Consider the following 13,970-nt stretch of genomic DNA (forward strand, 5'->3'; position numbering starts at 1 on the left):
ATCTCTTGGGAGGCAGTTGAACAAACGAGGTCCATTTTGAGTTAAAGAGTTGTGTTTTATTGTCTTCACTCTTTGTATGGAGCCTACAGTACCCTTTATGTAGCATAGTCTTCCCTTTCTCGGATGGTAGTTTGCCACTATCCCCACATTTGGTACTCTGCCCTCCAGGATTTTCCACACATAGATGATTATATACCGTTCCCTTCTCCTCTGCAGAGAGTACAGTATTAACTGGCTCAGTCTATCCCAGTAGTCTAGGTGCTGTACTCCCTGAATTTTTACAATGAAGGAACGCTGGATAGCCTCTAGGTTGGCTATTTCTTGTATTTTGTATGGGGACCATAGCTGGTAGCAGTACTCGAGCCTTGGGACTACCAGACACTTCCATAGGGTCTTTAGGCACTGCCCATCTCTGGAGTTAAAAGTTCTGAGCACCCACCCACTCAAGTTTTTTCCAGCTTCTATTATTTTATTTATGTGGTGTGAGAAAGTTGCATCGTCGCTCATGAATACTCCAAGGTCTTTGACATGCTCTTTTTCTGTGATGAGTTGGTTGTTGTACTTGTAGTTTGTGGAGTTTTTGAGGTCTTCATTTCTCCCATAGCGTACAAGTTCTATTTTTGTTCATCTCTGAATTCGTTTTAATGTAAAACAGATTTTATATGGCTCTGGTATTCACATGTCATCAGTTATTACCTCATCTCTTAAGTAATCAGTTTATATATTTATTTCTTAATTTTAATTTTTACTCCAACTTGAAAAAATACTATGTAAGTATTAATTGTATAAAAGTTAAACAGTCATTGTGATCTAAAAGGGAATATTTGACAATGGCTAATCAATGGATATATTTCATAAGTTGCATTTCGTAGAGATAAATATTATTTTCAGTTATTGCATCATGGCTCTTTGAATGAACTCTGCGCCGTACAGAATCATGTAAAGGACGTCATTAATATTAGCTGTCTTAGGTCGATAATGAATGCTAGTATGGGGAATCATAATTATTGTTGTGTTCTTGTTATGTAATTTTCAGGAAATATCTTGTTTGAATTACATTCATTTATTTCGTAAAATGTTGCAAAATTATTGCACGGGATTTATGTTCACGCTAAAATCCAATCGACTTTAAATTTAATTATTTTTTTTTTTTTTTTTTTTTTTACTGTACCCCTAACTTGATAAACAAGAAGTGGTGTTCTCAATATATCTAGAAATAATATAGTAAAGTATATACGTACTTAGTGTGCTTTTTCGTGTTCGTACATATCTTTTCCGGCTTAACTTATGTATATCCTGTGATCGAAAAAACCTATCTCGTAACAGTGGTTGCAGCAAATTTATGTAACTCTTGAACTGTCGTATATTTTTAGCACATGTCATTCCATACTTGGAAAATGTGCACAGGATGCACTCGTATTATATATCTATATGCCAAATTGAATTGATTTTTATTAAACATCCATATCTATTACTTCTATGTAAGAAACAAATATAATTAATGTCGAGTCTAGCATTAGTTTGTTTATGATGTAACTTGATGGCGCTATGATCGTGCAGCAGAAACACTGAAACACATAACATTGTGAACAAGGATTTTGCGAAGTCGAAGATGTTTAGTACAACAACTAATTCTCTGCACAGCCAAGTAAGTAATTCAACAAATACTTTAATAATATATTTGCAGATAAGCGCGTATACCAGACAGAATTTAATCGCTATTAGTTATGAAAAGATGTAATGTGAAGTTCAACTACAAGCAACATCAATATTCGTGTCTTGTGTCAAAGGAAATATTACATATAGATTATCATTATTCGATTTTCAATTTTGTATGCAGTGCTGCATTTGTCAAGAGTATAGCCTGTAGCTTGAATGATGGAATATTTTGATCATTAACATATGTAATTCAATCTCGTGCAGTCAGAACTGACACAAAATCAAATGGTTGTAATCAACCACTGAAGAATTTAAAGGTCCCAAGTTGACCCAAGGCTGTTAGATTCATAGATTTACTATTAAGCTGATAGGCCAGAAATTACTTTAATTTAGAGGATGGGGATGTTCTTCAAACTTAGCTACTGTCTGCTGGGTAGGGTTAACGTCTCGTGAAATTATTATTATATTGAATAAGTACTGACTACTGTAGGTTCATGTTAACAATATTTCCATAATAATGATAGATATTATAATTGTAGGCATCTAAATGTAATTTCATATTCTTGCACCCCAGGCTCCACACAACTACCGTAGATTACTAAAAAAAAAAATCATAAATTAGTGAAATTGTGTGTACTGATGACATGCGTCGTAGGGGACTTGGTTGATTTGAGCGAGCACCAATTTTAGCAGATGTCAGTTCAAGTAGGCATCATTTTGAGCAAGTGGTTCAGGTTATTTTAGGTTAGGTTACTCAACATACCAACTTGTTTAGGTAGGTCAAACACCACCAGAGGCGCCACCATCGATGAGGAGCCCGATAGCGCATCATTTTATGCGCACGCCATGCAAACGGCCAAATTTACATACCGCCGGATATTTCATTCATACAAATGTTATACGAGTGTATTTATTACGATCGTAGTAAATTTCAAACAATTACATCATCAGTTACATGTCGGTACATAAAAACATAAGATAAACATGGCGGCTTGCATTCAGCAGTAAATCGAAAATTGGTTTATGTTTCAGTGTAAAAAATGAGCTAAATAAATTCAGAGTGCGGACAACTAATCAAAAATAATGAAAACTACTAGTCTCGCGGATTATTCTTATACCAAAATAAAGGCAGTGTGATACGGTAGAGCTGAGAAATCGGTGGTACTAATTAGTTTTTTATTCTATCGGGTCGGATTATCGGATAACAACATCAACATCCATCCCGCCATCTTATCAAACTTCACTCTATTAAGTTTCTTACTATTATGTTATTAGTGTAATAGACTTATAGTTGAATTATTTGAACTATTTTCTTTAAAATGTGTGATTTTCATGTAATTTGATCAAAGAGAAGTTACATTTTTATCCTCCGTAATATTACGGACCACAGCTACGATTCGTCCTGCCCGCTATGATCACTGGTGGTATGGATCAAAGTACACTATTAAGTTTGTTACTATTGTGCTATTAGTGTAATAGCTTGCATATAGTTGAATTATTCAAACTATTTTCTTTAAAATGTGTGATTTTAATGTAATTTGACGGTATTCGTAGCTGTGGTGGGTAATTTTGCAAAGGATAGAAACGTAATTCTATGATCAAATTACATGGAAATCACACATCTTATAGAAAATAGGTCAAATAATGCAACCATATATTAAATTTTTATATAAAATTGTGCCTGTCAGTAAAAACCGTCATTGTTTACGTTTGATCGGCGATTAGTCAGACCGCACGTTTTGGCCCGATTTTCTGGGAAAAAGTAGGCCCGATTTAATTCCATTCAAAATGCAATATCTCGAGAACTAGGACAGCTAGATGGATAATTCAAATTGCATTATACTCATAGCGACTTTTTGCATCCCATGAGAACTACTTCAGCTCAAATATCAGGAATTCCATTTTCATGTTGACCTAGCTACCTATACATACTTCACAACCCAAAAACAGTACTGACTCTACAGTACATGGGAGTTCATAACAGACACCCACTCAAATTAGTCCCACTCAAACTGGTGCCCTCTCGAACCGCCACTCGCTTAAGATGACCAGAAGGTACTACATTAGTTGCAAGTTTTTTCTGACATACTGATACTCGTGATCTGTTTGCCTTCTGTTTTAGTGTCACACCTGTAGTACTGCCTTTGTAAGAGATCATTTGTATTTTTTCTTAAGTAATAGCTGTTATTATTATTATTGGTTTGCACTTTGTCAAGGATAAGGGTTTATTTTTAGAAGTGCACACCTAAGTGATATGTAAATAAAACATTAAATATTAATTTTGTAAATTAAAATACATCAATATAATATCTTTTTCTTGGCAGAAAAAAAAAAAAAAATTGCTAAAAGCAAACATAGCTGCTATGATAGGTTTGAGGTGCCATGTTGTTGTCTGTCCAGTCCTAACCATCAACATCCATGGGTCTCACTAATTGCCAAACAAACCAAACAAAACCAATAAAACCGAGCATACCAACAAAACCCAAACAAGGACGGTTTTTGCTCAAATGCACGCTTCTATATATATGGTTGCATTATTTGAACTATTTTCTTTAAAATGTGTGATTTCCATCTAATATGATCAAAGAGAAGTTACGTTTTTATCCTCTGCAAAATTACCGAACACAGCTACGATTCGACCCAGCCCGCCGTCTATGATCACTGGTGGTATGGATCAAGCTACACTCTTTTAAGTTTCTTACTATTGTGATATTAGTGTAATAGACTGCATATAGTTGAATTATTTCAACTATTTTCTTTAAAATGTGTTACGTCATACTGCAGAGGCTAAAACATAACTTCTCTTTGGTCAAATTACATGAAAATCACACATTTTAAAGAAAATAGTTGAAATAATTCAACTATATGCAGTCTATTACACTAATAACACAACAGTAAGAAACTTAAAAGAGTAGTTTGATCCATACCACCAGTGATCATAGACGGCGGGCTGGACGAATCGTAGCTGTGTTCGGTAATTTTGCAGAGGATAAAAACGTAACTTCTCTTTTACCATATTACATGGAAATCACACATATTAAAGAAAATAGTTCAATAATGCAACCATATGTATATAGAAGTGTGCATTTGAGCAAAAACCATCCTTGTTTAGATTTTGTTGGTTTGTTCGGCTTTTATCGGTTTTGTTAGGCAATTAGTGAGACCGACATCCATGATGACCCAGATGACCTCAATCATTACATGTACCGCATTACTAAATACAGGTCAGGTTAGACCAATTTATCAAACTTTAATTTCGTCAACTTCCACATCTATCAAAACAAAGATGGCATCACAAACATTCATCTCGACTCCATTCAATAATGTATTGTTATTAATAGCTTTTTCCATTATTTATTTTTGCCAAGAAAACTGTGTATTACATTGATGTATTATAAATTACAAACCTGATATTTAATTTTCTATTGCTTTGTCATTTAGGTGTGCACTTATAAAAACTTACCTGGATTTTTGCCAAGAAAAATGTATATTACTTTGATGTATTTTAATTTACAAAATTTATATTTCATTTTCCATTGCTACATTGTTTAGGTGTGCACTTCTAAAAATTTACCAGGATAAGTGTAATAGAAAGAAATAGAGCTTCCAAAATAAAAAAATAAAAAAAAAAATAAAAAAAAATCTGGTCGCATTTGTCTGTTCATCAATTGATCGAACTGTTGCCCCAGGTGTTTTGCAGGAGACCCGTGGCTCCCAGTTAACCAGCAACAGCCATCGCATTGGCCCACAGCTCACTAGAGATTGAAATATTAATTTTTTTCTGGTTTAGGCTAATGTAGGGTAGTGTAGGATGAGCTGTTCTGTGTCTTGGTTGCATCCAATGTGAGTTGCAAAGATGCCCAGACTCAATGTTATTGTTATTGTTATTGTTTTAAAGATAAATGGTACATACATACATATACCAAAGGCTTTTTCCCCGTACACGGGGGGTAGCCAAAAAGAAAAAGGCATAGAAACCACTTCCACCCATTCCATTTCCTATATATTCCACTCCCCTCCTCCCTCCCTCTTATCTTGGCACCTCCTGGATGACGGGTCATCCCTGATTCCTGGTAGCCAGGACAAAATCATGCTTGTGCGGTTCGAGCTTATCATAGAAAGAATTCCTCCGAAGAGTTAGGTGGAATACTGAATTTTGTAGCCAGTCATGGTGAGTTTTTGTGATTCGAATCTAGTATGGATCTTTTGCAAGGGGCTGGTGTTAGGTTCTTGTAGATACCCAAGTAATATGCTACCTTTTTTTTCTCCCCAGTTTGTAATGGTTGTGTTTGTAATGGGATGGACGAGTAGGGTTTAGGGATCTTACCTAGAATTGTTTGCTTGTTTATAACTGAATAAAACAGTGATGGGGAGGGGGGAGGTATCACTGAGGACTTTGTTGTGGTGCAGTACTTAGGCATGTAAGGGCTCTGATTATTAGTTTCATACAGAAAGGTTAATTAATGTGTATTGTACCATGGAAGTAATAAAGGTGGATTGGGTTTTAGCCATGAAACCTAAAGCTGTTTGGGATGCCAGAGGTTGCATACCACCTTGGTCAAGTTTGCTGTATGGTGGGCAGGGTGCCAAAATCACATTTGGTTTTGTATAAATTTCCACAAACATGTGTGTGCATTCATATTGTTTAGCTTCATTTATTTAACTGTTTGATGGGTTATCTAGTTGCTTTTATTATGTTTCACAGGTATTTAGTGACATTTTACCATCTGGTGTCAGAATTTTATAGTTACTCGAGTACAATCATCCACTTTTTCTATTGTGTGTCAAAATTTAATGATCCTTTCAGTTTTGCTGTAATGTTGGTGAGACTTGATAAAAGAATAATGTTTTGCCCTGTGTGGTTTGTCTGAGCAAGTTAAATATAGATTCAACAAGAGCTTAGTGACATTTGTCAAGGTCAACCAGAACTTGCTATCTAATGTTGGGAGAGGTCATTCAGGTGTATTTGCTGATTGCATATGTCAGAGTTACATGTGAGAATGTGTGATTATATATATATATATATATATAATTTTTTCAAATAATATTTTTTTTTTTTTTTTTTTATTTTTTTTTTTTTTTTTTTTTTCTCAATTAAGATTGTTAAGATATCTCTTATCAACTTTGAATTTCTAATTTGAATTTTTCAACAGCAAGTTTTTGAGTTTCATCTGTTGAAAAATAGGTCCATCAACAGTTGGTGCAGAAAACCAGTGTCTTGTATTGATTGACTATAGCTACCGTATTTTTATATATTTTTTATATACAGTGAATGCAAACAGACCAGTGTTTACTGCTCTCCTATGCCTCTTTTAGAAACATTCAAAGACATAAAACCTCTGGGTCGTGATAGGGACTCAGATCCCAGGGACTTGTGGGAGGTGTGGTCCTACAAGATGGAAAATTGCCTCCCTGGTGCTCATCTTCAAACCCAGTCAAAACTTTCACCTCCGTTTGAAGGTGCAGCTCTAAAGCTGCGTTTACACCAAGTGAATCGAATTGATTCAATTCATGAAGAATCTGCACAATTCATGATTCGTGTTGATTCTTCATGAATTGAATCAGTTCAATTCACTTGATGTAAACGCAGCTTAAGGAGATACTCAGTCTTCAGACAGGGTCAAAGATCTCTGTGTCAGTTTCAGCTGTATTTCCTGCATCATTTCATGTAAGGAGAGCTGTCAACTGGTGACCACTCCCCTTCTACTACTACTATTACTACATCTCTTCTACTACTAAGACTGGTGACATGAATATAGCAGACAACAATCCAAAGCCTCAACCTAGAGAGAGCTATGGGGGGGAGGGGTTTGGGGGCAAGGATACTGTCCTGCACTTGTCCCAGACAGTTCTATGAAATCGCATTATGGAGTGATCTGTGGACAGAACGGCCATAGGTGGTTTCTCAGTGGCCAGAATTATCCTACAATAGAGAACTATGGCCAACAAATTTATTGATTTTCAGTTTACCAGTATGTACAGTGAATCGAAGACCATGGGCATTCTGCATAAGAGACCAGGGGTAATGGAATGATCGATATGTACATTATCTTCAAAATATTCCTTCATTTTCTGGTTTACAAAGTATTTATTAATTTATATATTTACTGAGTTTGTTTTTGCTGTTTCAGGTTGTGCTTCCATTGTCATGTATAGTTTCACAGTATTCTGGTGTTCGGAGAGGTCAGACCAAAGTTATCAGCCGAGCCAAGAATGACAGTAAATCATGCACTAGCCACAGAGATGTCGTCGTTGTTTGCCCTGAAAGTATTGCTCAGGTCAGTTGGATTGCACTTCGTAATATTACCTCGCTTGCAACATTTGATTGAGTAGATGTTTTCTATATATTTTTTTATTTGTATATTCTGTTTTTCTTGTTGAAGTATCAGGAAAATTAAATGCGTGAGTAACTCGTGTACATTTCTTCCTCTTACTTTAATATCATATATATATTTTTTTCTCTCTTGTATAAATATATGTACATCAAAGACTTTTTTTTCATAAGAGGGTGATCCATTTAAACATTTAAAACACACACCTACATCATAGAGTAAAATCCCTTCAACCATCCTTCCCATTTCAGCATCTTCGGGATGAAGGGTACCTTTATTCCCTTTCATATTGTTTAGGTCAAAGGCAATGCAGAGTGGCACAACACCACAAATCTTACATACATACATATACCAAGGCTTTTTTTCCCCTTACAAGGGAGGTAGCCAAAAAGGAAAAGACATAAAATCATTCCCACCCATTCCATCCCTGAATACACTCCACACCCCTCCACCCTCCCTCTCATCTTAGCACCTCCTGGATGACGGGTCATCCCTGCACCTTGTCCACTTGAATTGTAAAAATGTTGAGTTTTCTTATTTTATTTTTTTGTTTTATTATCATTGTTATTGTTTTTATCATTTCTTCCTTTCTTTTTCTCTAAACAGAATGGAAGTCTAACTTGTATGTTATTCATTTACAGACAGCAGAACAATTAGGTGAAGACAGTCTACAAAAACTAGGTCAGGTTATCACTCCGTCGTTTTTACGCAAACTGGCCTTGTATGGACCCAAGGAGCAGACCGACATGTTTGGTTCAGCTGCTTCATATCTCTCTAGTATACAAAGTGAGTAAATGCCGATAAAATGTGTTAGATTTCTTATCCATTTATCCGTCACTTTTTACATAATGTCCTTTATAATAGGATACCAGCTCAACAGAAACTCCTTGACGAACAAGAACCACACCAACACAACCGCATTCAGATCGCCATCCAGCCTTGAAATGATACTGACGTGAATAGGCTAGCCCATAGAATCAAATTGCCACAGACATGATCACCATTTAGAAGACATGAAACACCATGTCCTACACTCCCCTTCTCTATCCTCAACCAGATGATCACATTATATTTCTTCCTTGAGTGATTTGTGGGCTGGTTTAGTGGTCACTGCCAATTACCTGGTAACTGTAGGTCTCCTGCAAGAAATATCTGGGGTAATGGATTGATTAAATCATTGTCCTATATATCTGCTCACATTTTTATGTATTTTGTGTGTTTGTGTGTGTGTAATATATATATGTGTGTGTGTGTGTGTGTGTATACATATGTATGTAAATGGTGCATGTTCATTCATGAAATCAGAAGTGTATTTTGATACACCTGGCAATGTATTTTACCTCTCTTTTTCAGGTAGACCTCGGTGGTGTAATTCGTACATATCAAGTAACACCTTTTCGGAAAACAAGTGTGATTTCAGCCATCTTCCTTCATTTGAAGGTGATGCTAGACTTCAACCCATTTTCAATTTCACCCGAAGATTGTTAGAATCACATTCACTTATAAATAATTCAGGTAAGTGTCATTAAATTACTAATGAATTGGTTTGCTCTGGATAGTTTGTTGCTAGTGTAGTCGAGGGATCAATTTAAATTGTTTATTTGGATTGTTCACTGGTTGAGCTGGTTTTACTCCAAAGTAAACATGCAGTCGGGGTGAAAATTTTGAATCGAGCCAAGTGACTTGCATTTCGAATGTGGCAGAAAGTGAGTCCTGCTCCCTTGTTCTGTTAACGGGACTTTGAAATGTTTTAGCTTTTGCAACACTAGTAGTTCTTCATACATACATACAGTGGCCGCGAAAAGTTTCGTCGCAAAATTATAGGCGCCCAGACTTTCCGCTAAACTCAAAACATGCGAAAAATACAACTTTCCGCCCAAACTTTTCGCTATTTTTCAATGCTAGCGTTTGTACCCGTATTTAGCCGAGACAATACGCACTACTTGGCAACTCTGTTTAGGCGCACTCGATGTCACGAGGAGTCGGTTTCTAAACATCTCTCACGGGGAGTAGTCTTTTTTTTGCGGTGGTCTCTGTTTTTGTGCCTTGATATCTCCGTAATGGGAAGTGGTAAAGAGCTGGAAAGAGAGACAGTTGTTACAATCATAACCCTCTATAAGGAGGGTTATAAGTGTAAAGATATTGCTACTCGTGTGGGAATTGGGGTGCGTCAAGTGCAAAAGTGGACCAAGAAATTTCGAGACGGAGGAAGTGACATCATTCCTACTCCAAAGCATCGCTCTGGTCGGCCAAGGAAGATATCAAATCGTACTTCTACGGTTATTAGGAGGCAGTTAGATAAAGATCCAACGCTCACAGCTTGAAAACTGAAAGAAAATAACCCTGCACTGCTGCATGATGTGTCTGTAAGATGTATTTCTGATCATTTAGCCAAAGATTTACAATACCGTAGTTGCTGTGCTAAAGTTCTTCCCCTCCTAAGTGCAAAAAACATACGTGATCGCATAGCATTTTGCAAGAAATATAAGGACTGGTCCTTAGAAGACTGGGAACGGGTATTGTGGAGTGATGAGTCAACGTTGGTGGTGTCGTCGGGCTGCAGGTCGAAGCGTGTGAGGCACCCCAGGGGGTCTGACCCTAATGACCCTCGCTATACAGCTAAAGTGGTGAAACATGCTGCAAGTGTTATGGTGTGGGGATGCTTTGCATTTGGTGGAGTTGGCAATTTAGTGTTTCTTGCACAAAATGAGAGTGTAAATCAGCACACTTATTTCGAGTTATTGTGTGATAACCTGCCTGAAAGTTTTGAAAAGTGCAATGCTAGTTGGATTATGCAGGACGGAGCTCCTGCTCACACAGCTCGGTCTGTTACCCAATGGTTAGAAGACTGTGGTGTTGATTACTTCAAAAAATGGCCTGGAAATTCTCCAGACCTAAATCCCATTGAGCACGTATGGCATATAATTAAAAAACAGCTTCAAGATCGTGACGTCTCCACTGTAGCTAAGCTAAAAAAAGGAATACAGGATATTTGGGATAATATTATTCCTCAACACGTACAAAACCTGGCAAGATGCATCCCGGCACGTTTGGAGGTCATAAAGCTTAAAGGAAAATCGCTTGGTAAATAAGGTATGTAATAAGCCATTTATAGGTCTTTAAATGATTATTTAAATGTCACAAGTGTTTACATTTGTGTCTCGTTAATTACGCGCCCAAACTTTTCGCGGCCACTGTACATACATACTGTACATATACCAATGGTTTTTTTCCCCCTTACAAGGAGGTAGCCAAAAACAAAGGCATAAATCTAAAATTCACTCCCACCCATTCCATCCCCACATACTCCACTCTCATTCACCTCCCTCCCTTGGTTCTTCTTGGATGACAGGTCATCCCTACACCTCACCTACTCCCCTGGGTCAGAAGCAATGTAACAAGACACAGCACATCCATAGCAGGGCCACTTCGTTTAATCAGTGACCCCCTCACTGACCCTTCATGCAGAAAACGAGAAGTCTAGCTGTATAGACACGGTAAAGGAAACATGGACTGGAAGTGAAGCTTTTATTCCTAACGTTTCGTCTAACGACTTTCTCAAAGGAATGAGAAACGTCAGGAATAAAAGCTTCACCTCCAGTCCATGTTTCCTTTACCGTGTCTATACAACTTGTTCACATGGATTTTCATAAGTCTAGCTGTGTCAAAATATCATTCACACATACTCCCTTCCATGCATGACAGCATCATCCATACACAACCACTCTCCACTCACCCCTATCTTCTGTCTTCTCCCTTCCATCCCCAGCAAAGCAAATGTCTTTATGGTCCAGATGAAAAATCATCTCATGTTATAGTCTTTGAGAAATTAGTCCCAAATATTTTTGTTTCAAAATCAGTTATTTTTCTCTGCATGGACATAAATAATCATTGATTTGAGATAATATGAAAGTGGTAATAAATGGGTGTGGAGTGGGTGTATGCAGTGTCGTGGCCACTCCCCTTGTGTTTGGAATGATTGTACGTACTAAGAATGTTGTTCTCTCTAGCCATACAGGTGCGTGGATTCAAAACACAAAAGTCCATAGAGAGGGAGGTGATGCGGCAGAATACAATGGCGCACCGACTACGAGATGGGCTTCGCCTTAAGCAGAAGGGAGGCAGAAGTGTTGTACAGGAGGTAGAAAATAACCCAAAACTTAAAGGTAATAATTTTGTTTTTATTTATCTTGTTTTATTGATTTTCTTCTCAACATTGACATATCAGAAATATTGTATCCACCATATCCATATGATATAACATATACCAAGGGCTTATTTTCCCCCTTGTATAGGAGGTAGCCAAAGTCAAAAGGCACATAGCCACTCTCACCCATTTCATCCCCACCCATTCCACTCCCATCCACCACCCTCTCTTCCCTCTCATCTTAACTTGTCATTGATGGTCATCCCTGTATCCTGGCCACTGCCCTGGGCCAGAGCAATGCAGCAAGATAGAGCACATACATGCCAAGACCACTTCACTTAATTGGAACCCCTCCATTCCCTCACGCAGGAAAATAGAAGACAAGGAGAAATTCCCTCAGGCTGCATCAAAATATCATTCACACATACCACTCCCTGACACACACACACACACACACACACACACACACACACACACACACACACACACACACAAAATCCTCCATCCTCCATCCTCCATCTACTCCCTTTCTTACATCACAGTATCATCTGTACACAGTCATTTTCCACTGACCCGAAGATTGAGAGAAGCAAGTAAGTGCCCTGGGGATTAAAAGACATTTCCACCAACCCCCAGAAATCAACCCAGCAGACAGATCACTTCCAAGACAGGCAAGAATTGCACTGGCATACCAATGTTCAGGTCTGCCCAGCACTGAAACTGACAATACAGAATTGGCATAATAGCAGACAAGAAATGTCTTAACCCATTAAACTCCGATGACAAGATGTCTTGTCATTTGGTCAAATAAAACAAAAAATCATAATAAAACAACAAAATGTTTGATGATCAAACAGCACCAGAAAAATATGACGTCGTCAGTCCTCCTCGAGGAGGATGTTTGATCATCAAACAATTTGTTGTTTTATGATTTTTTGTTTTATTTGACCAAATGACAAGACATCTTGTCATCGGAGTTTGATGGGTTAAATGCCATCACCACACTAGAGTTTCTTAGCATATTATACCAAACTGTCTTACCTCTTTTCCTTCAGTTAGTTCTAAAATATCTTCACTGATTGACTTATCGTTGGAACTGGTGTGTGACTGGTTTTCTGCAGGTTAGGCATCTTGTGGAAAAGAGAAACTGGTCAATGAATTACTAGAAGGTTTCTATGTCAGACAAAAGGGTTTTCATTTTGTAATTTTGCATTAAATTATATAAGTTATGGTAGTAGTCTTGTGTAAACAACAGTATTTTTACATATATATATACACACACACACACACACTGGCTGTCTCGACAGAGACTGCAGCAGATCCGAGGTGAATACACCAAAGGCTCTTTCCCCATTACAAGGGAAGTAACCAAAAACCAAAGGCATAAAATTCACTCTCACCCATTCCATCCCCACATACTCCACTCCCATCCACCCCCCTCCCTCCCTCTTATCTTGGCTCCTCCTGGGTGATGGGTCAGTATTTTTACCTAGTGAAATGGTTGGACAACTAATTTTATTGGATTAAAAGAACAAGCCATTTCATAGCTCCAATTTTATATATATATATATATATATATATATATATAATAATAATAATAATAATAATAATACATGTCTTTGTAATGTCTACTTATTCCTTGTAGGTCTCCTGAATGAAGAAGCCTCAACTGAGGGGAAAAAGGGGATGAAGATCGCTTTTGCCGAGGGCTACCTGGCTGCAGATCCGCAAAAGCAGCAGTCACGAGCCATGAGATGGATTCGCAACTTCCAGCAAGTGTTGGCCATTATTGTCTTCTTAGCCATTCTCTTCTCCCTCATGGGTATGTACTC

At 37.5% G+C, this 13,970-nt stretch overlaps 1 protein-coding gene across 1 annotated transcript in view; it reads left to right on the forward strand.

Annotated features, from left to right (window-relative positions):
- The first annotated feature begins 1,500 nt into the window (after nucleotides 1–1,500).
- YME1L (ATP-dependent zinc metalloprotease YME1L) overlaps nucleotides 1,501–13,970 on the forward strand; it is a 28,567-nt gene continuing 16,097 nt past the window's right edge. The window contains exons 1-6 of the mRNA XM_076206017.1: nucleotides 1,501–1,648; nucleotides 7,791–7,937; nucleotides 8,633–8,777; nucleotides 9,345–9,506; nucleotides 12,002–12,157; nucleotides 13,784–13,960. Of these exons, the coding sequence (XP_076062132.1) occupies nucleotides 1,613–1,648; nucleotides 7,791–7,937; nucleotides 8,633–8,777; nucleotides 9,345–9,506; nucleotides 12,002–12,157; nucleotides 13,784–13,960 (823 nt within the window). The 5' untranslated portion in view covers nucleotides 1,501–1,612. The remainder of the gene's footprint in view (nucleotides 1,649–7,790; nucleotides 7,938–8,632; nucleotides 8,778–9,344; nucleotides 9,507–12,001; nucleotides 12,158–13,783; nucleotides 13,961–13,970) is intronic.

This window comes from Oratosquilla oratoria, chromosome 22, assembly GCF_046742065.1.
Source record: "Oratosquilla oratoria isolate Oo_2021 chromosome 22, ASM4674206v1, whole genome shotgun sequence".
Taxonomy (NCBI): Eukaryota; Metazoa; Arthropoda; class Malacostraca; order Stomatopoda; family Squillidae; genus Oratosquilla; species Oratosquilla oratoria.